The sequence below is a fragment of the Leptosomus discolor genome, chromosome 2, assembly GCF_034619465.1.
Source record: "Leptosomus discolor isolate bLepDis1 chromosome 2, bLepDis1.hap2, whole genome shotgun sequence".
In the NCBI taxonomy this organism is placed as follows: Eukaryota; Metazoa; Chordata; class Aves; order Leptosomiformes; family Leptosomidae; genus Leptosomus; species Leptosomus discolor.
This window is the reverse complement of record NC_141392.1, coordinates 119,815,098-119,836,251: the sequence shown is the minus strand read 5'-3', so window position 1 is coordinate 119,836,251 and position 21,154 is coordinate 119,815,098. Positions and strand designations below refer to the sequence as shown.

At 41.9% G+C, this 21,154-nt stretch overlaps 1 protein-coding gene across 2 annotated transcripts in view; it reads right to left on the bottom strand.

The window, feature by feature from the left end:
* EVA1A (eva-1 homolog A, regulator of programmed cell death) overlaps positions 1–21,154 on the bottom strand; it is a 210,658-nt gene that overhangs the window by 148,286 nt on the left and 41,218 nt on the right. Inside the window, exons 2-3 of one of the 2 annotated variants that reach the window (XM_086461629.1) lie at positions 2,536–2,820; positions 714–773 (exon numbers count right to left, since the gene is read on the bottom strand). In XM_086461629.1, coding sequence (XP_086317755.1) covers positions 714–773; positions 2,536–2,820 — 345 coding nt within the window. The remainder of the gene's footprint in view (positions 1–713; positions 774–2,535; positions 2,821–21,154) is intronic. The other variant, XM_086461630.1, reaches the window with a different exon arrangement.

Here is a 21,154-nt window from a genome sequence, read left to right as displayed (position 1 = left end):
ATCCTTTGTGCAGCTGGAAATGTCCCACTGAATCTGACATTACGGTGTTAGAATAACAGAAATGTGTAGTTTGGGGTCACTGCCTTAATGTCTCAAACACACTCTCCCAAGTGGTCTGCATTTCATTTCAAACAAAAACAAGTGACTAAAGCAAGAGATCCTGGCAGCCAACCACATAAGGCTGGATTAGTAGTGGTTGTCTCAATGTAATCAGCTCTTTCTTTTCTCTTTTTAACATAGAAACATGGGAGAGACATGGGAGAGAGCTTCTAACCAGCAATTAAATGTTACTCACAGGTCATGTTTGCAGGGAATAGCACTAATAATTGCCCCTTACACTTCCTCCAGGCCACTTTCCAGAGAAGCAGCAAATTTATACAGTCATGGGTTTGATTAGATGCAGAGATTTTATATACTTAATTTTGAAGGGTTTGGTTTGGCTGACTTTTTTAATTACTGACAATCAGAATACACACACAATTGGTTCTGCCTATAGCAGCCATATAGCTGAGTTTCAAAACCACAGAAATACACGCAATTTCCTTGTCTACAGCTTTCCAATTTTCCTACATACATGCATTTCCTACCAGTAAGCTGCAGGCAGGTTGCCATTCAGCTTGTGGAGTTTCTGGATTACCCTTCAGAGAGGCCTCACCCCCTCCAGGATCAAGAAAGAAGACAAGATTCATCTCTGGCATCCGGACTCATCCTACCCTGGCCAAGCACAGCATATTGAGGCATCAAAGCCACATTGCGGGGGTACCAAAGAGGTACTGTGGATTTCTTCCAATCTCACGGACAATCTCAACCTATTCTCAAACTTTCAGTGGGTAATGGGGGTCGAGTGCATCTGTCACACCCACAGAGACTCAGGAACTTGTCCTAGATCTCCTGAGAAATTTGTGGCAGAACAGAGAATGCCAGCTACTCCCCTAGCTCATCTGCATCCCCAAAAAGGGGTGAATAGGAGTGTTCTGGTCTCAGCCACATAACAAATACACTGTACAAGAGATCTGCTGCAAGACTACCTACAGGGAACACAGTTCTCACTCTGATAAATAGGGGAGCTGTAATTACAAGCACTGCAAGTGCTGGAGGCAAAGCTAATGGGTAACAGCTCTGAGGACATAAGGAGCTAAGCCAGGAGGTAAGGATTTCACTTAAATCCCTCCTGCACATAAAACCATGACATGGAAAGCCAAAGGTTACATATTCCCTATTCTCAAGTTCTTCCAGATGCCTTCAGCAGGCCACTGATCCACAAGGGATAAGGCTACGCATACACCTATCAATCATGCTGGTAAAAGAAATGTTTCAAGTAAATTTCTCAGTAAACCAATAAAAGAAAGAAGGGAAGGCTAGCCTCTGCCAAAGTCTTCAGTCCATGTTCTCCCACCCTAAACAACACAACTGTATCTTGTCTGTTGTATTACGAACTTTCATTATCACATCTGGGAAAACCTTCCACTGATAAGGACCATGTCCACCCATACTACAACTCAGTCTTTTGTTGTGCAGTGGAAAGGGCAACCACAAATCTGTCAGCTTAAGGGTTACACTACAGGCAAACACCAATCCTGTGCAATTTCTTGAGAATTTACCACTGACATTTGGAAGCCAAAGCACTTGTATCAACTTAAAAAAAAATGCTGTGAATTCCTCTTAAAAACCCTGGATGCAACAGTGAGAAGTGATGTGGGAAACTCTGGCCTTTAGCCAAATTATAAAAGAAATTATTCACTAGCCCTGTAGGTTCATTAATCTAGTTCTGCTATAAATTTTTATTATGAGTTATTATTGACTCTCAGCCATAAACACACTAGATGCTTGAGATCTTTGCCCAAAAGTTTTCAGAATCCCAAATCCTGCACTTGGAAAGACTTGTGCTTGCTTCAACATCCAGAAGCAGACCCCATTCATCTCAACAGCATCAGCCAACTCATGTTTCTAATTTTAGTTGTTCCTACTGACAGTTGAGTAACACTGGCACCTTCCAAATAATCCTTTGATTTGCTGACTTCACTTGAGCTCTTGGGAGGATACATATAGCCAACATCCCACACACAAATGGTCAGAGCTGATTAACTACTGATGCTTGGGACATTACAAGCTTAAGTGATGTATGATCACCTATAGTGGCCCAAGAGCCAAATGAGTCAGAAGAAGTGAAGCCAAGGATTCTCTCTCTGGGTTTCAAGTTACCAAAGTAAAAGTCTCTTAAAACAGGATCAGTTCTGAAGCAAAAAGAACGCCATAGCAACTTCTGAATGTGTTGAAAAAGCCAACTATTGGGAAGGAACACTATAAAAAAAAAAATAATCTTTGAACCCAGTCAAGCATAATGTGGTCTTGCAGTGTAATTCTGTTTCAACCACATTCCTGAACTGTTTCTGACTAGAGTTGCAGAAAAATTAAGAAATTCATCAGCAAAATCTAATTCAGTCCTGTCCAAACCACAAAGATGAATTATCCACTAAGCTGTGTGAGATGTCAGTGCTCCCATGCTGGGTAGCACTGCTTAATATGGGTCTATGCACAGAAAGCTGCTGCCTGGCCAAGGAAAGATGAAGTCCAAAATGAACAGATTCAGTTTAAAATGCAATACCTGAAGGGAAGTGCCAACCGAACAGGCAACATCTTCTTTAATTAAAGTTGCATAGGAGTGGGGATAGCGAGATGGACACATCTGATGACTTGGTACAATTCGGCCATAAAAAGAAGACTGGATGCTGATGGTGGTTCTGTGAGGACATCTCAGGGAGACATATTCTCCATCACAGGCATGGTCAGTGTAATTCTTTAGTACTTGTGATATATAACCTGCAAAAACCATGACAAAAATCATCATGAGTGAAAGGTAGTTAATATTTAGGTGATTTACAGCAGCACAGTCTAACGAACAGACAACTAACAAGCAATGAGGGACGCAGATTTTATTAATCATCTCACACACATGCAAAGGAGAGGGACAATAACATGGTGTGGGGGAGGCTTGGTGATTTGGTCTTCAGCCATGTTATATATCTTCAGTGCTTAGAGGCAATATTCAGATGCTCCAAGCTCTTAGTCCAGTCATACTATTTATTTACATTGGCTTATCTGTCAAGTTTACAGGAAATGCAGCTGAGCCAGACTCATCATTTAGATCACATTTAGACACCGTATGAAATTTTTGCCCCCCCAGTGCAAGACAGACTTAAATAAACTTCAGTAGGTTCAACAGAGGGCCACCAAGATGGTTGAGAGCTGGAGCATTTGCCCTGTAAGAAGTGGCTTGCTCAGCCTGAAGAAGAGACAGCTTGGGGGAAACGAATAGCAGCCTGCCAGTATCTATAGGGACATTATCGAGGAGATGGAGCCAGGCTCTTCACAGTGGTGCATGCTATGAGAATGAGAGATAACAGGCACAAGATGAAACAAGAGAGTTTCAGACCGGGTATATGGAGCAACTTTTTCACTGTGAGGGCAGTTAAGCAGTGGAGCAGGTTGCTCAGGGAAGTTGTGCAGCCTACATCCTTGGAGGTTTTCAAGACCTTACTGGATAAAGCCCTGAGCAATCCAGTCTGACCTTCTAGGTGACCCTGTTCAGAGCAGGAGGTTAGACGAGAACACTGAAATCCCTTCCAAACTCGCTTCCTGTGAACTTACGATCATGGGCCAGAAAGGCCCAGAAACAGAGCCACTAAGGGGAAAGTTGGGGTTACAACTGGTTGTATGAGGTCCTATTCCATCATGGCAGACCAGTCACATCTTTGATCTCCCTTCACAACACACCATTTTAATTCTTCTGGTTGCATGTTCTGTTCTAGGGCTTTGACACAAAAGCTTTGCTTTCTCTCCAATTCTGCAAAGTTTCGATCTTTTTAGAAGGAAAACGGTATGCAGAACCAAATCTCTCCTCCTTTGTTAGAGGATGACGTTATCCACGATAATAAAGTTGTTAACAAGAATAAAGCATGGGGACAAAGCCCTATTAAAGTTACTCCAAGTTAAAAGGGCTGATTGCAGTCAGGTTGCCATGGCAACTGCCAAACAAATCCTGACTTTGCCACCCTCACGCATGAGGGGGAACCACTGTGGTGCTGATAAACAGACACCTCTGCAGGCAACTCTATAACATGCCCCATGTCAGCCACAGTTCCATTCAACCCTCTCTGTAACGATTTTGGAAGTCCCCTTCCCAGTACCAAATCTCTCCTCTCTGCCACCAACACAAACAACAATCCCACAATGCCCTGTCCTTGTCTTCCTCTGCCTATTCTTAAGAGGTAGAGTAAGACAAGGACAGAGCATTATGGGACTGCTGCTGGTAGACTCTTTTCTTAAGAGGGAGGTAGAGAGAAAATACAAAGCCACTAAGAGAAACAAGTAATCCCTGGACAAATTCCTAAAAGGGAACATGAGGTATATCTTAGACTCGTTTTTACAAAATGGCTAAAATGTGACTGTTCTCTTGGTGGCCCATAATCATAGAATAATTTAGGCTGGTACCTCTGCAAGACATCTAGTACAACATTCTGCACAAAGCAGGGCCAACTTAGACCAGGTTTCCCAGGGCCTTGTCCAGTTCTAAGTATCTCCAAGGATGGGGCCTCCACAACCTCTCTGGGCGACCTGTGCCAATGCTTAACTACTTTGCCAGCGAAAATTTTTTTCATTACATGCAATCAGAATTTGCCATGTTATGACTTTTTTTGTTCCCTCTGGTTCTTCCATTGTACATTTCAGAGAACAGTCTGGTTCCATTTCCTCTACACCTTTAGTTAGTGTAAAACAGCAATTAGATCCCTCTCTCCTTATTCTTTACTTCTCTTAGATTAACAGAGCAGCTCCCTCAGTCTCTTATTATTTATCATATGTTCCAGTACACCTGCCTTCTTGGCAGACAAAAGGACTCCCTCTAGATTCTCAGCATCTTTGCTATACTGAGAAGTCAGCTTGTATGCAGTTACCCTTCATTACTGTAAGGTGCATTGCTTCTTCACATTCATCATGCTGTCTTCCAAGACTTGATAATGCACCCAGGGAAGCACAATTCATGTGGTTTGAGAGCATTCACATGACTTGCTCAGAATCATTTCAACATGAACTCTAGCTATCCTTGTAGACACAGCTGTAGGGTATATTCACTCCACTAAGTTACACAGTCTCAGGGCCTTTTCTCTGTCCCTAAAGCCACATCCAGCAACTTCCTCTTACTCTCCAAGTAGGAGGAAGATGCTTTCCAAATACTCTCCACAATGGTATGGCCTACATACAGCGTTTTTACTGGGAATGGTTCTTCTTCCATATTAACACCAAAACCTAGCTCAGGACTTGTGTGAAAGAATATTGGTTTGAACAAATTCCAAGATGCCTAAAACAACTATAATCGTTGTTTTTAGAGATAACCATTATTCAAGCTGCCACTATGAGGGCTGGATTCTCTGATTTCTCTAAATTTTAGACTGTAGTTTTTAGCAGTTCTGTTGCTGCAGTGCCTCAAGGCATGCGCCAAATACATATTTACTCACATCAACGTATTAATTTCCAAGTCCTCAGGGCAGCATTCGCTTATAAGAAAAAGGCTGAGACACGGCCCCAATAATTAGAGTAAGTGACAGGGCTGCATCACATCAGGGAACAGCACTATGTAATTTTGTGCCTTTATCTCACTTGTTCAAGGAAGCGCTCTGGGGATAAAAAGAACTACTGGAGTGCACCTCCTTTCCCAGTCAGTAGAATACATGCTGTGTGTGATGCTGCCTATCTAGTCCTGGTAGTCAGATCAGCTCTCCACCCTCAAAAGTAAGGCAACCATACAAGAAGGGCATCAGGAAAAGCAAACTACAAACCAAACCAGAATACAACACAAAACATTAAACCCCACTTTCTACGCTGTTACTCCAGTGCATTAGGACTGTTCCCTGAGGCTGACCTATTAGGGAGCCAGAGAAATACAACCAAAGGGCAATCAAGACTCGACTGGCTCCTCTGAATATTCAATTATTGTGTCAGAACAGCCATCCTAGAGCATGCCTTTCATATTACCAATTCAGGATCAGGGAAGGTTTCAACCCCTGCAATTAGTGCAGATCACTTGTTGAAACAACTCCTTCCTCTCGTCTTCCGTCAGCAATCTCAAAATAACTTGAGTTCGTTCAAGCTCAAGATATTGAAGGGACTGAATGCTTTGATGGTGACTGGCTAATAATAAACAAAGCACAAGGTCTGAAACATCTGGCACTGACCACTGTCAGAGAGAAGATACTGGATTAGGCATGGGCATGATCAGGGATGAGCAAGAGCAAAAGGAAGTGGCAGTAGAGAATTAATGCTCTTTTTTTTTTCCTCTTTAATTGTGCCAAATTTGCACTACATTCATTGGTAGTTCTTTTGAAAGTGTTGGCATTTTGTTACCCATTGATTCATGGTTCAGTAATCCAAAATCTGAATTGTTTTCAGCAACTTCACTGAATTTTCAATTCAAGTCTCCAGTGACCTTTCGTACCATTACATCTGGTACCAGGGAGAGAACTACTGGGATGCTCTTTACTGAATGAAATGCATAAACATGCAGCCAATGGCAGGTGTTTGAGGACTTCAATGGCATTTGTATATTCAATTACTAAGGTAAGAAGCACTTTGTAAGTACCCAGGGAACAGTTAACAGAGTTCTTTGAATCCTTCCCCACAAGCATAAAGAAATCTCTTTTGGATGGCTGCAAGAAACTATTTTAGTTTAGTAAAATGATACAGCAGATCACCGATCAGCTATTCATAGACCACCGAATATGATAGTCAAGAAACAGAGATGATAAAGGTATTACCAAATGATGTTATCATTCCCCATCAAGTATATGTCTTTGCATTATTATCTGGGATATAAGCTATACTCTTACAAGTGTCCACTCCAAACAAAGACAAGGCAGGCTGTTTTTAAAGATGGCCAAAGACATTTGCCGCTCCTTTCTTTGTCCTCAAAGTCTGGGATGTGAAATCAACATTGTCAGATCCAGGACCCAAAGGCAAGCAATTATTTGAGGAAAACATCCCAGCTGTATTGCTACAGTCAAATGTACTCTATTTTGTCGTGGTTCATCTTGTAGTGGAAGTGACATAAATTCTCATGATTTTATGAGGAAATGTTTTGGTGGTTCACATATTAGACTGTCTAGGGAAGACAGTATTAGAGCAGGTGTTAATTTGAGCTTTTCTTTAAAAAAATATATTCTATTTGAAAGCATGGTAAAAGCATAAAAGAAATCTAAAGCATGAAGCCCACCAAATGCTACAAAAAGCATTTTCCAAATGCTACACATTTTGAAAATCTGGGATAACAAAGACTCAAAATCTTTTGGGTTTAGCACTTCTGTTTTCTTAAGGATTATGTTGTGGACACAGAATCTTTGCTGGTGGGCATCCATACTCCCAAATTAAATCAATCAGAGAATCACAGAATCAGGGGTTGGAAGGGACCTCAAAAAATCATCTAGTCCCTATATAGGAGTCAAGTGCTAAACATTTCCTCAATTCAAAAGACTCATGTCACTACCAAAGCAGGGAGTTACACTCTGGAGACAGAATGAACAACCAAAACTGGTGCATCACAGAAACAACAGATCATTTTTTCTCCATCTAACAAGAAGGAAATGTTCCTTTCAAACACCATTTGCAATTTATTTTTCCAAAGTCCAGAGTTTGACTCCTATCAGTCGTCAGCAATTACTCTCCGCTACTCACCAAGCACAATGCTGACTGTAACTCTATCCCACCCAGCAACGTCAGTTCCCAAGAACCATTTTCTCTCCTGGGAACTGTTGCTCTGTTCTCATCCAACAGCCAGTTCTAACCCTTAATACATATGTGGACGAGAGAAAAATAACAGTTTCATACAGAGTATCATCATTTTACAGGTACTGTAAAAATAAACATCATCCTTTACCTACCCTTATAGAGCTACAGCCCTGCCTTTTTGAAACCAAAGCAACGGATGGAAGTGGTTCATAAAAGCACAGATCATCTAAGAGCTTCCATCCCATCCAAATGCAGGATAATAGCAGAGTATACAAACACTCATTCATATATAATCTATTTAACCATGGTTGTCTAAATGTGGTAAGCCAGCCCTCTTCTCCTGCTTCCACGAAATACAGTTCTAGTTTTGCTTGACATGGCATACAGCAACACACCAGCTCACCAGTCATCAGAGACAAATTTCATCCTTCACTGGGAACCATCTCTGTGGGTGTGCTGGAGGAATAAAGACAATCACAATAAAACTAACTCTTTGCACGGTTTGGATATGATCTGAAACTTCTAACAAATTGCAAGGAAACTCAAAGGATTTTAATGGTTAACAAATTACTATACATAATTCAAGCCAGAGCTTCATTAGTATCTGGATCAAGCTGTATCTAAGTTATGGTAATGTCTTCTTAAAATGTGCCATTTTGAGCTTTTGTAGTTACAAATACAGAAGTGTATACACATAATAAAAAATAGTCAACATAATGAAAAAAGAACATTATATTTAGAAATAAGCAGCTTCCCATTATCTGAAACACATGAAATCAGTGCAATTAACTGTGTTACTGGATAAAACATTGTCTTGTTCCTGGTTGACACAGACTCTTTTATTTTTAATCCTCTTATTTTCCAAATATAGATTTTTTTTTTCAGTAGCTACTATTATTTTCTTCTAGTTTCTTCAGCTTCCTTGCAGTTGCTTTTGAGACTCTGAAAGTGAAACAGAACTTTCTTCTAGGACAGACATTTATCAGATACTTTTCTGGAGTTTAGACTACTCCTATACCACACTGTTTTTCAGATAGACTCTGGACTGGACAATGTCAGCTTATTCTTTATACACAGAACACCGATACTCGTAACATCTCACAGAAACAGTGCTAAGCTGGTGGAATAGAATAACACGCCACGAGGACAGGCAAACAGGGCTGAAATGTGACCCCAGGCAAGGCTTGAAGCCAGAGCAAGTAACTCAATGAATGCATTTTATAGCAGGCATTACTGATAATCCTGTGGTTGCAGTAGTAAAAGCAGCTTTCTCAAATCACAGAGCAGCCTAGTACGGACAAGTAGGGTTTGTTTTGCTTTGTTACTAATACTGGAGATTAAAAACTTGCTATTACACACCGTCCACAGAGAGATTTGCTTTCATTTCAGCTACTCCCCAACCCTTTCACCTTTCAGATACTATACAGCACTGGAAAAACTTGAACATCTTGTAAGCATACTTAGGAAAATATTTTTATTTTAAGTCAACGGTTCCTTGCCCAATTTCTGTTCTTCTGTACCGCAGTTGCAGCTCCAAACGGTTTCCAGTGTTAACTTTAAAAATGGCTTTGAAACGAGAGTGAATTTAGAACGGCAGCTGAGTGCCAGCATGTCAAGGCTAAACAAGGTAACGTTCTGTAAACGCTGAACAGTATTTCATAGGTCTCTTGGGTTTGTTTAAGGATGAGAGGGTAGTGGAAATAGATTGGTGAAGGCTAGGGGCTACAGGAATAAAAACATGGTGGTTTTCAACTCTGCAGGCTTGAATCTAACTCAGATACTAGTAAGGATTATTGCTAATTATTCCCTTAAATTTCCTAACTGTAAACTCTTACAGAATTTAATAAAACACTATAGCCCTTCCACAGACTGTTGGAACAACTCTGGAGAATTTAGTAAGCAACTCCAACTGTGAGTATTTTGGGTCTAGAATTTTAAAGAATTGCTCTAAAAATTCAATACAAAAAATCCTGTTTGCTATTTGAATATCATCTTAGATTATTTTCTTTGAATGTCCCGTAAGTCTATGGTTTCTTGAGAACTTAATTTTTTCTAAAACAAGTTTTTAAAGCTCCTATGGCTATGGAGATAATTTCTTTTTCTGATATTTTAGATTTCGAAAAGGCAAACGAACAGAAGTAAAAAATTATCTGTTTTTTTAAGCTTATCTTTCTAGAATCAGGGAAATTTAGCCTGGAAGGGCCTCCTGCAGGTCATCTAGTCCAAACTGCTGCCCAGAGTAGGGCTAACAGCACAGTGAGATCAAGCTGCTCAGCATCCTTGTTCAGTCCTGAGCAAGGACTGGCAAGGACAGGGATTCCCCAGCCTCTGAAGCACCCATGCCAGTGCTTCACCACCCTCCTGCTTAAGATTTTTTTTTTCAAATAAGTGCTCAGAATTTCCCCTGTCACAACTCGTGTCTGTTGCCTCTTGCCTCTTTTTTTTTTTGCACCTCTGAGAGGAGTCTAGCTTTGGTTTACGTATAACCATTTTTAGGACGCAGAAGGAAGCATCTGGATGCCCCTTCAGCCTTCTCTTCTCCAGCCTCCCCTCCCATGCCATGTGCCCCAGCCCCAAAATATCCTCCTGGCCCTCCACTAGACTCCCTCCAGTTTGTCAGTGTTTCTCTTATAATCTTGCACCAGTATCGTGACCTGTAATTCAAGGGTTTGACCAACCAGTTCCTCTGGATTTAAGGAATTTTTAAAAAACTCTTGTTTCACTAGCTGTACGGTTGCAGGCAGCCACAATGCTGAAGGAAATTTGACAGTAGAGGGAATTCAGCTGGAAGGAGCTGCACCAGGACTTCACCAACTTGCAACCCTCTCTCCAGCTGTTTATTCCTGCTCCCCTATTTCAGATCAAAGCCTCTTCCATTGATCTGTGTGCACGTGTGTGTACACGGGGATCAGTGACAGCAACCAGAGTCGAACCACAGGTCAGAGGATCTACGTGTGTGCCCTACCAGCAATCAGAGCAAGTGAGGGTGTGAATATTGTGCGGGTATGTATGTCTGTCTGCAATCACTAGTGACTATCAAGCTGGACTAGCTGGCACGTAGAATAAGAGCTTTGGGAGCCAGGTATGAAAGCAGCCACAAGTCTGGGTCGGATACTGGAGAAACCAGACAGCCTCTGAGTTGGCTACAGGAGAGACCAGGAGGTCCAGGCCAGCTACAGGAAGACCATGGGTCAGGGAGTCTACAGAGAGACCCATCTGCAGGCACATGTCTGTGTGTGAGGTGACCGGAGATGAGAGGACCCATGAGCCAGGGATTGCATAGACTGTCTAAGGCCACTTACAGGGGGATCTACATTGTATGTATGCACACATAGTCTCCACTAGCAGGCTTCCATCCTGATCAACTAGAGAGGGGAGCAGGATGAGGCCACTGGTGCTGTTTGTGGTTGCGTGAATGCTGAGTGTTTCTGCCTGTGTTGATCTGAGTGGCCTGAGACACACACACCTCTCTGTTGGGAAGAGATGCTCAGCGTCACTGCTGCCTGCACCTGGGGACACAGGGCTGTCACTGCCTTCCCTCTAGCAGGCTACCAGATTTGGCAACTCCTAACACTTCTTCCCACTAAAAATTCCATGTGTGTCTGCACTTCTGTGTATATACATATAACATATTTATAAGCAGACATACACATACACACATTAAAAAAAAAACAACCAACTTTGCAGGCTATTTTACCTGGTTTAAGTTGCAGGAGAAGCCTGAACCTCATTATAACTGTGGAGTTCATTTTTTGCAGCACTAAATTTCTTCAAACATTTTGTTAAAATACTGTTATAGCTTTATAAATATTAATACATTCTATAATTAATATGTTAGTGTTACAGCATTATAAATATTAGTCTCGAATTGTAGAAACTATAACTTAGCATGCATTAGTATGTATTATATGTCAATTATATAAAGTATATTGCACATAGCACAATCATATTTATAAAATACATCTTACAGCATAACCTAAGGATAATTACCAGGTTGCCTTGGGAAGCCTTATGGGGTTTGTTCAGCACTCAGAGGGTGAGAGCTATAATTTTGAAAGACATTTAGTGTACACTTCTTACAGCCCCAAAAGGTCAATTCCACGCACTATAGACAAGCTAGGCACTATTTCATTCTAGAAATACAGCTGCAGTAAGTGTTAAGGTCATCACTTTATAGCTGAAGGAACTACATGGGTGATACTTCCTGAGCAGCTTCAATTGGCTCTTTCTCCTTGGCTCTCAACCAAGTCCTTTCGAAAACACAGTCATCACACAAATAAATCACAGCATTGCTCACTGTGGCCTTGCTATTGCATTCTAAGTACTGATAAAGAGCTCACCCCACCAGGGATCATGTAGCTCTTCTAAATTAAGCTATAACAAGTTTATTTTATTGAAAGGACATTTTTCTCTAGATGGCTTATACAGAAGAGATCTTTAACAGCAAAACTACAGTGATATAATCAGGCTGCCATAATGATACTCACATAATTTTCCATAGTAAACGTAGCCACAGAGGAACACACTTACATAACTACCAATGCACCTTTGCTGGTAAACATTCTCATGTAGACAAGTTTCACTGGTGTTTATTTTGGTTTCCAGTTCCACAATAAAGTCCTTTTGATCCCTCTCCTTCCTGTCACAATTCTTATGGAAAACAAATTTGACCTTGGAAATCAAAATCATTGCAAATCTAGCATGCAAATGGTAAGACCCTAACTCAGAGAAAACAATCCCAAACCTTGGTGTAGGCAGCACTGCCTGCAACGAAGTTTAAGAGCTCAGGCAGGATCTGTCCCCACACTCAGCCTGCTCCCAGGGCGTGCTGATGCTCAGCGTTTCCTACAAGCGTCACTGGATTTTATGGCAAGAGACTGACAGCCCTTCTGCATCTTCTGGTCCAGACACCAAAATTGCTGAAATCAAATTTGTGCCGTTTCTTGAGGGCCAGGGACCAACTCATTCATGTGTTGCTAAAGTGATTAACCAATGCAATATTCTTATGTAAAAGGGAAAGGAGTCAGGAGCTGGATCCGTGCACCTGCCTCAGGACACGCTCCTGCTGAACATCTTGCTACTTAGTCAAGAGGCCAAGAACATTTTATGGTGATCAACATCTCAGTCCACCTCCACCTAAAGCATGATATAGATCAGAATAGACTTGAATAGAATTTGCACTTCCATGGTTTGTGTGGTCAATCTGCAAACAATCACTGTCACACTTTCTTCATACCCAGGGGAGAAGAACCCTATAAGTCTCTGCAAGGCATCTCTTTATCTCCATCAACTCCCTTCTTGGGCCCTCCTTAGCCATATCACCCACACAGAAGTCAATGCAGGTGAGCACAGTGCCCAACAGCAGTCTTCTGGTGCACCCTAACGAACACACCTTTTGGTTTTATCTGTAGCATTTTGAAAGTGCAGGGTTTACCGGTTCATCACCGGTATTTTGTCCAAAATTTTCTCTGGAAATAGGAAATATTCAGCACCTGTCATGAAAGCTGCTATGTATCAGGTCTCTGGTAAGGTCTCTGACATCTCCCTCATGTCCCCACATAGCATGACAGTGGCAGACAGAGCACCAACCCAGGAAGGTTGGGGACTGTCCAATTTGATCAAAACACAGACTTTCACCATTGCAAACACAGGGGGAAGGGTTCATTTCTGTATTAGAAACATGCAGCAAGGGAAATAGAAATCAGCTGTTACTATAATCATGCACCTCTGCAGAGCTACAGCAGAAGTGCCTAAAAGCAGCCTGGCCTTTGCCCACAGCTTTACTGGGAGTGACAGGGAAATATTCTGTTTTCACCCAAATTAAAAGAAAGCTTTTGCACAGCATACCACACTGGGACAAAGAAAACAGTTATTTGACCACACAAGTGACAGACAAGACTTTATGTGTGTGCATTGACCAATTCTTTAAGCAAATCAAGAACTAAGCCATGACAAGCTGACAAAGGCTAAGAAACACCAACACTAAATAATTTAGAACTTATTCTGACGAGGCTATGAGTACCGAGAGACGGCAGCTTTGTTTAGACCAGGGCAAATGGCAGGAGTGAAGGCAAAAGTGCATAACCCTACAGGAGCTGCTGCTAAAGCCATCATAAGCAGATGTGAGTGCTTTGCACGCAGTGCCAGCAGCCAGCTCTGGGGCTCTCAGAGTGACCTACACATCCGTGAAAAAAAGTAGATTTCAAGTGGCAGGTCAAAATGTTGAACAATTCCTGTGATCCCAGAGAGCAAATCTGAAATCCTGTTACCTTGCATGAAATAATACAGCGTGACTTACATGTGCAAATACCATCTTGGCAGTGAAGAGTTCTCCTACAGGGAAATACTTCCAATCGGGTTGTAGTCTCTCTCACTGATTTTAACAAGCACTTCAACGCTCCAGTGGTCATTTTTATCAGAAACTTTTATATCACAAACTGTGAAAATCAAGGCCTCCCTCATTTGACGTTGCATAATAAGGGCAGGGGATAGGCAATTTTCATGCTCAAGTACATCAAATCACTTTGGATTGGTTTGCCACCTAGAAATTTTTCCACTGAAGAAGCAATGATTTTTTGGGGACAATGACATTGCTGTCTGTGGTGGGAAGGGCAGCTACTGCCTACAGACATAGAGTGTGAGCTCTGCTAAGACACTGTGGAGAAGCCACACTTGTGGTTCCCCTCCAGACTTGAGATCTTATGCTTAATTCTCCCAGAACTCACCTCCCAAGAAAATTGAAAAATTAGGCAAAAGCTTGTTTCCAACACTGGGATTTTAACATTTCCCTTTTCCTTCTGCTTTAAATTCCATATTTTATTTATTTATTCTTCTTCAAGGTAGATTTGACAAACTTAATGAAAACAACAGCTCCAGAACGAACCTGCAGCCTTTCCCCAGGACCTGCAATAAGAACTATGATGCTGCCCTCTGCATGACCTTCGCCTGTGAAATGCATATTTCTCTTTGCTTTGGCCAGGCCTTGGCAGCTTTATGAACCCCAAGAGAGGAAAGGAAATGAGGAGAGACTGAGACAAGATAGAAAAGGCTAAACAGTGAAAAGAAGAAGCAGAGTAGGGGAAAACAAAGGAAAGGAAAAAGGGAAAACAAAAGAAGACACACGGTAGAGTAGACATACTTTAAAAAAAAAATTCTCTTTCTCATTTGTCAGTTAGAAGTGTGGTCCCAGGAGCTTATCCTGCCAGTAAGAATTAGCTGGAAGCATTGTGAAGGCTGGGTCACTTGAAACTGGAGAAACAAAGAGCGGCCTTAAAATACTAAAAAGGAAGAAAGAGAAAGATTTGAGCAAGAATATCTATTTGCAAGTGACCTCTCTTTATGTTCCCACGTGGTCAAACTCAAAATCATACCTGCTTGCAGAAAGGACTGTGTTACCCAGAGATAAAAGTTACCCAGGAGAAAAGGGAGCTCAGACTGGCTGCAAAAAGAAAAAAAAAAAAAAAAGAAAAGATAAAAAAGTAGGTTTGCATGAGTCTCCTCCAATTTCTGATATGCCCTATCTCTGACGACTTGGCTAAAACCCTCAAATATTGCTTTAACAGAACATGTTGTGTGTTGTATATGCAACAACCAGGCAAAACTGCCAGATCAGCATCTTCTGTTTAAGCCATTGACTTCAGCCAAGAGGGAATTTATTATTCATCAGTAACCTGACAACTTAAAGCAACAATAAATGTTGTCAGGGTAACAGGAATGATGATTTCACAGGTAAATTGTTTCTTTTATTGTTTGATATAAACAATACCAACAAGAGACAGGCATCCTAAGCATCACCAGTTGGAGCTGTCAGGCTGCCCAACCAGCCTGAAGCTAACTAACCTCAATGTCCCACATGCTCCTCCTGGAAAAGACATTGCATGAATGGACAGGAAATTAGCACTTGGAGTAAAGGCAGGATGGTCTCTGTACCTTGAGCTGAAGATCAAGCATTAATGCAGGAGCTTCCTTTCTGCCTGCTAAACAAGCTATACCTTCCTGTTGCTCAAGTGAAAAGCCTTGCCTGTCTCAAAATATCTCACCAATTTAACTGTATCTCAATCACCTGTAACTCAATCACAGAACTTGTAATACTCTTGTTGGGGCTTTAAAAATTACTGGCTAAACTAGTTTATCCTATTTTAGGCTTCACTGTCTAGACCTACTAGATCCCCGTCCTCAGATTTTTTTTACATTGGCGGGAAGGTAGCTTTGTTTCCCAGCTAGGCAAAGCCATAGCATAGAGAAAAACTTCGGCATAGAAGACTGCCCCTTACAGCCCACCACACATGGGGTTTAGCTACCATTTGAGCTCTCCCCATATAGTCAGTGAAAAGAAGAAAGTACTGTCAGGTGTGAAACGTTTTGTTCTAAAGTAGATGTCCAAGAAAAGGAGTAGAGGTCAGACAAGCCATGTCTGAAACTCGTTTACCCTTCTCTGCTGACTGTAAAGGGAGCCCCATCTAACTAGCTCAAACATATCTTCGTTATAGTCATCAAAAGAAAGATGAGCTGCTCATTGTGTATCACAGCATTGAGCAATGGCTTCATGACCTTCTTCTGATAAGGGTTTCCCAAGGTGGAGCTCACCTTGGGTAAGGAGGGTCAGTATACAATGGCGGCTCACTGCCCTGATCCCTCTGGGGTCCCACAGACGAATGAGGGTTTGTGGTACAGCAACATAGTTGTTGCTAGTACTAGAACATCGTCTTTGGAAAGACTCTGGTGTTCTTCAGCTTCTGCTGTTCCTGAAGTCTTGCTGCCACTGTAACTTTTGTCTTTAGTGCCTTAAATCACATAAAAGTGATTAGTACATAAAACAAAAGAAAAACTGCATTTATGCAGATAAATAAAACAAGCCCAGGCTCAATCCACAGCCTTGAGGTAAAAGGATGAAACACCACTAGCTTGACTGATAAGCTAAAATGACTATGTTCTTCTCCTTGCCCCCAAAACAAGGCGAAGTTGTCTGTTTTGACAGCCTGCACTCTCCCCTGAGCAATGTCCTGACAATGACTGGGAAATTGCTAGTTAGTGCAGATCCAAACAGTGACCTTGAGCGTGCAAAAACTTGAACAGGACAATTGTGTGTCAGCACATCCCCCTGATGCTGTTTAGTTTACTAGTATAAAGGTTTAACCATACTAGTTTAGCTTCTCAGGACCAAAAGGCCGTTCACAGACAGCTCCTACCTCCTCCCTGGTGCCATCAAGAATGGTCAGGTCTAGCTGCCAGTCACAGGGCCGGAGAAGAGTACCCAGTACACTTTATCTGGTATCAGTTTCATATGCACTTCAGTTTCCCAAATATCAGCTGAAGATGATCCCATTTTTATATCCATGGGAAGGCCAGGAAAAAAAATAAGGACCTCTGAATGTTAAATAACAGGGGCCACAGAAAGACTGGGGATAAGAAGATATAAATGCATACTGATTTTTAATCAGGAGCATTCAGTAGCACTTCAGGACATGACAAAGTGTATGAAAGGATACACAAAGAAAGGGAACTGCTTAGCCTGGGATATAAGTTAATAATAATAATGAAGACATCTGACTAACAGAGAAAAGACAGAACAGCCCCGTTCTGCCACATCACCCCAATCATCTCTATAAAGGCAATAAGAGAAAACACAAAAGGTATTTTTCCACAGGGTCCCTTTTCTCCCCCACCTCTCACTGAGGCCATTCCCCATATTTGCAGCTTCTTTCAAGGACAGAAATAATATTTGGCTTCCTTGGCAACGAAGAACAAAGAGACAATAGAAATCCGACAGTGGAATTTATTAAGCCGCATACTACACTAACCCCTTGTATAGGGACAGCAATCAGGCAGACCAGAATGGCCCCAGAGTAACTGCAGTTAGAAAAGCTTTTTGGCTAAAAGCTATTTGCACTGCTTTGACACAGAGCAGTTGTTTTGACTAATAGGCTAGAGAAGGGGATTTCTTTTGCAGAGTAACACTTTGAAGGCCTCTTTGCCTCACAGCTGTAACAGCAAGTACATCCACAGCACACGTTTTCCTCCTACCTATTGTATTACATACCAAAACACATCGCAAGCCAAAACAGTTTCAGGGTTGGCTGCTGCTAAACTCAGTGAGAATCGTGCTCATATATGGACAACATTAGAGCTAAAGGCTGTGATTAAACTACAAGACCTGGGAGCATTTCCCAGTCTTTGGATCTGAGTGCACATCCCAGCTGTACCCCAACCCCACACTGGAACCAGACACATCACCTCTCCCCAGAAAACTTGATTTATTTGGTTTTAATTTTTAATTTTTTTTAAATATTCAGACAGCTTAGATTGATGAATATCCCCTCCTACATTACCCCGGTTTTGGACAGCACAGGCAACTGCACCCTGTTACTCTGCTGCTGAGTCTAATGTTATGCTTTTCTGCTACACTAAGGAACACTTCTGAACCTGTGCGTGTCGTCTACATATTTTGCAGATGATACAAAACTGGAAGGAGCAGTTGATAGACCAGATGGTTGTCCCATCATTCAGAGGGACCTTGACAATCTGCAGAAATGAGCAAACAGGAATCTCATTAATTTTAACTACAGCGAAATGCAAGTTCTGCTCATGGGAAGGAGTATCTCCATGCATTGTTACAAGCTGGGGACTAACAGGCTGGAAAGCAGCTTTGTAGAAAAGGACCAGGGGGTCCTGGTGGATGCCAAGTTGACCATGAGCCAGTAATATGCCCTCACAGCCATTGGTAGGAGTATCACCAGCAGGTCAAGAGAGGTAAGCCTACCCCTCAGCACTCATGAGACCCATCTGGAGTGTTGTATCCAGATATGGATTCTGCAGTACAAGAGACACATGGACATACTGGTGCAAATCCAGCAAAGGGCCACAAAGAAGACGAAGGGACGAGGAGAGGCTGAGGGAGCTGGGACTGCTTAGACAGAAGAGAAGGTTCAGGGGGATCTTGTCAATGTGTATAAATGCTGATGTGGGAGGGAGTAAAGAAGACAGAGACAGACTCTTCTCAGCGGTATCCAGTGAACAAGAGGCAACGGTCACAAACTGAAATACAGGAAATTCCATTTAAACATATATGTATAACCATGAGAGAGGTCAAACATTACTTCTCAGGATGCGTTGACAAGCCCCAGTCTCCTTTAAAAGACTCTAGAAAAAAACTGTATTCAAAGATGGAATTATGTTTGTCATGACCCCAGGTAGCATTTCAGCATCATCTCATCTCTGTTCACATGGAGATGGATATTAGATAGACTCAGACTGTCCTGCAATAGAGTTCAGGCAAGTACAAAATGGCTTTGCCAGGTACGTCTCCTGGTCAAGCAACATCACTGACCTTTATAAGCAACATTATCATTCAAGCAAACTGCTGCTCCAGACAATGGAAATGGCACTAGGCACTCTGTGTCTGCTGAGTGAGTGCTGTAACAAGATCAATTTCAGGATTTGTTTAGTCTTCAAATTTCTGTTGATTAATTAGATTTACTCTGATGCAAACATGAAGAGTGCTACAGGAACACAGTTTTAGATAATGAAATTTGAAAGAGAAAGGTGTTAAGTTGCAATTAGCCCTCTTCTACCTGGAAGACAGACAACTGAGAGATGCCACAAACCACACAGGAAATGGAAAGGAGGTAAAGGGATTGAAAGAGTTGTTTCTTTCAATTAAAAAAATGTTGGTGTAGGGGCATCAAGTGAGGTAAACAAAAGGAGGCATTTCCTTAACTTCTGCAAAGCTGAGCTATGGCACTTACTGCCACTGCCCTTCTGCAGGTCTCAAGCATTTACATGGAGTTAAACCACCACCACATCAATGAATGGAAAAAAATCCATCAAGAACCAGTGAACTCGCACACAACTCTTGATTTACGAAGTCCTTGAGCTGTGAGGGTGATCAAACACTATAACAGGTTGCCCAGAGTGGTTATGGGTGGCCCTTTGGCTCAAGCCGGTATCCGGTATAGCTGCTCTTGCATGACATTTAAAGCGCCTGCATCTCTGCAGTGCCTATACAGGGAACCAAGGGTGAGTATCTCAGATACAGAAATCTGCATGGTAGTCTCAGAAGTTAGGACAGAGTAATCCCAGCCCTACTTTGTATTGGGTTTTGCTTTCAACCTATTCAATCTGTCAGAAGGTAAAAGTACCAATAATAATAATAATAATAGTTGAATTCTCTGGAAACAAGCTGTAGCATATCAGATAGCATGTTGGTACAGCAGAAAAGTCAGTAGGCTACACTTATTAGCAGATAAAGAAATAGTGGAAGGGAACATGTCTGTCAAAGTCACCTGAAGATTGGCCTTTGCAGAGAGCATAGCCTTCAGCATTGGGTGGCATGATTATTAACTGAGTCTATCAATCTGCTTACAGTATCCATCCCTGTTTCCATAGCCTGGAGCTGTGGTAATGAGGTGGATTGTATCAAGCAGAGTTAAAGACAAAGGAGGAAGAAAAATGAAACAGGAGAATGCTGGAGAGCATGGAGATGAAAGACACACAGGAAGGCATTGGATTAATGGACAAGCATTTATGTTGTGATCAGCTAATGCACAGAGATTAGCATGCAAGGTATTTTCAGGGGAAAAAAAAAAAAAAAAAAAAGTCCTGTCAGCCACAAAGTGATGTACAAAAGACGAAACAGCCAAATGTCTAGGAAGCTGTAACTCCATCTTCCCTTCACTGTCTCTCACCCTCGAGGTGGGAGGGGGGGGTAAGCCAGAAGAAAGGTTGGGGGACAAAAAAAACAGCAGGGAATTGGCAGAATGCCTCCATTTCTGCAGAGCAGAACTGTCCCTCCCAGAGGATAAACCAAGGGCACAAAGCTTGGGTTTCCACAACCTGCACCTCACCGGACAGAAACTTCTTGGATACAATTTCAGCGTAGACATTACTTTCCCTGCATCGAGAAACAACAGAACTGTTATATCTCAGCTAAGCAGTGGTTAAACAGCACTAAAACCCTCCTACACATTGTTTTGAAAGTAATAGGGGTCAAGCAGAATTATTCTTCAAAGAAAAACAGAGCATTTAGGTGGGATGGAAACCTTCCTCAAGACTGGAAACAGTAGGACAGCAAGGAATAATTGCCAAAATCAAACTGACAATTCCAAACAGCAGCTTTCAAAGCTTAGTGACTCTAAGATCTCATGAGACTAAAATAATTCTTCCAGTACTTCTTGATCCCCACAGGAGAAGGGAGGCTCTTGGGATACTTAACTCAGCAGATCGATCTGGGACCAACTGCTAAAAGAGACTGATCTGCTATTCAGACCTTCATATACAGCTCACTGATTCAGGGGTTTCCAAAGTCAACAGTAATTTGAAGAATCTTGCAACAACCCAGGCAGAAGGGCTAGTTGGAAGAATTTTTACATCTATTTCTTTC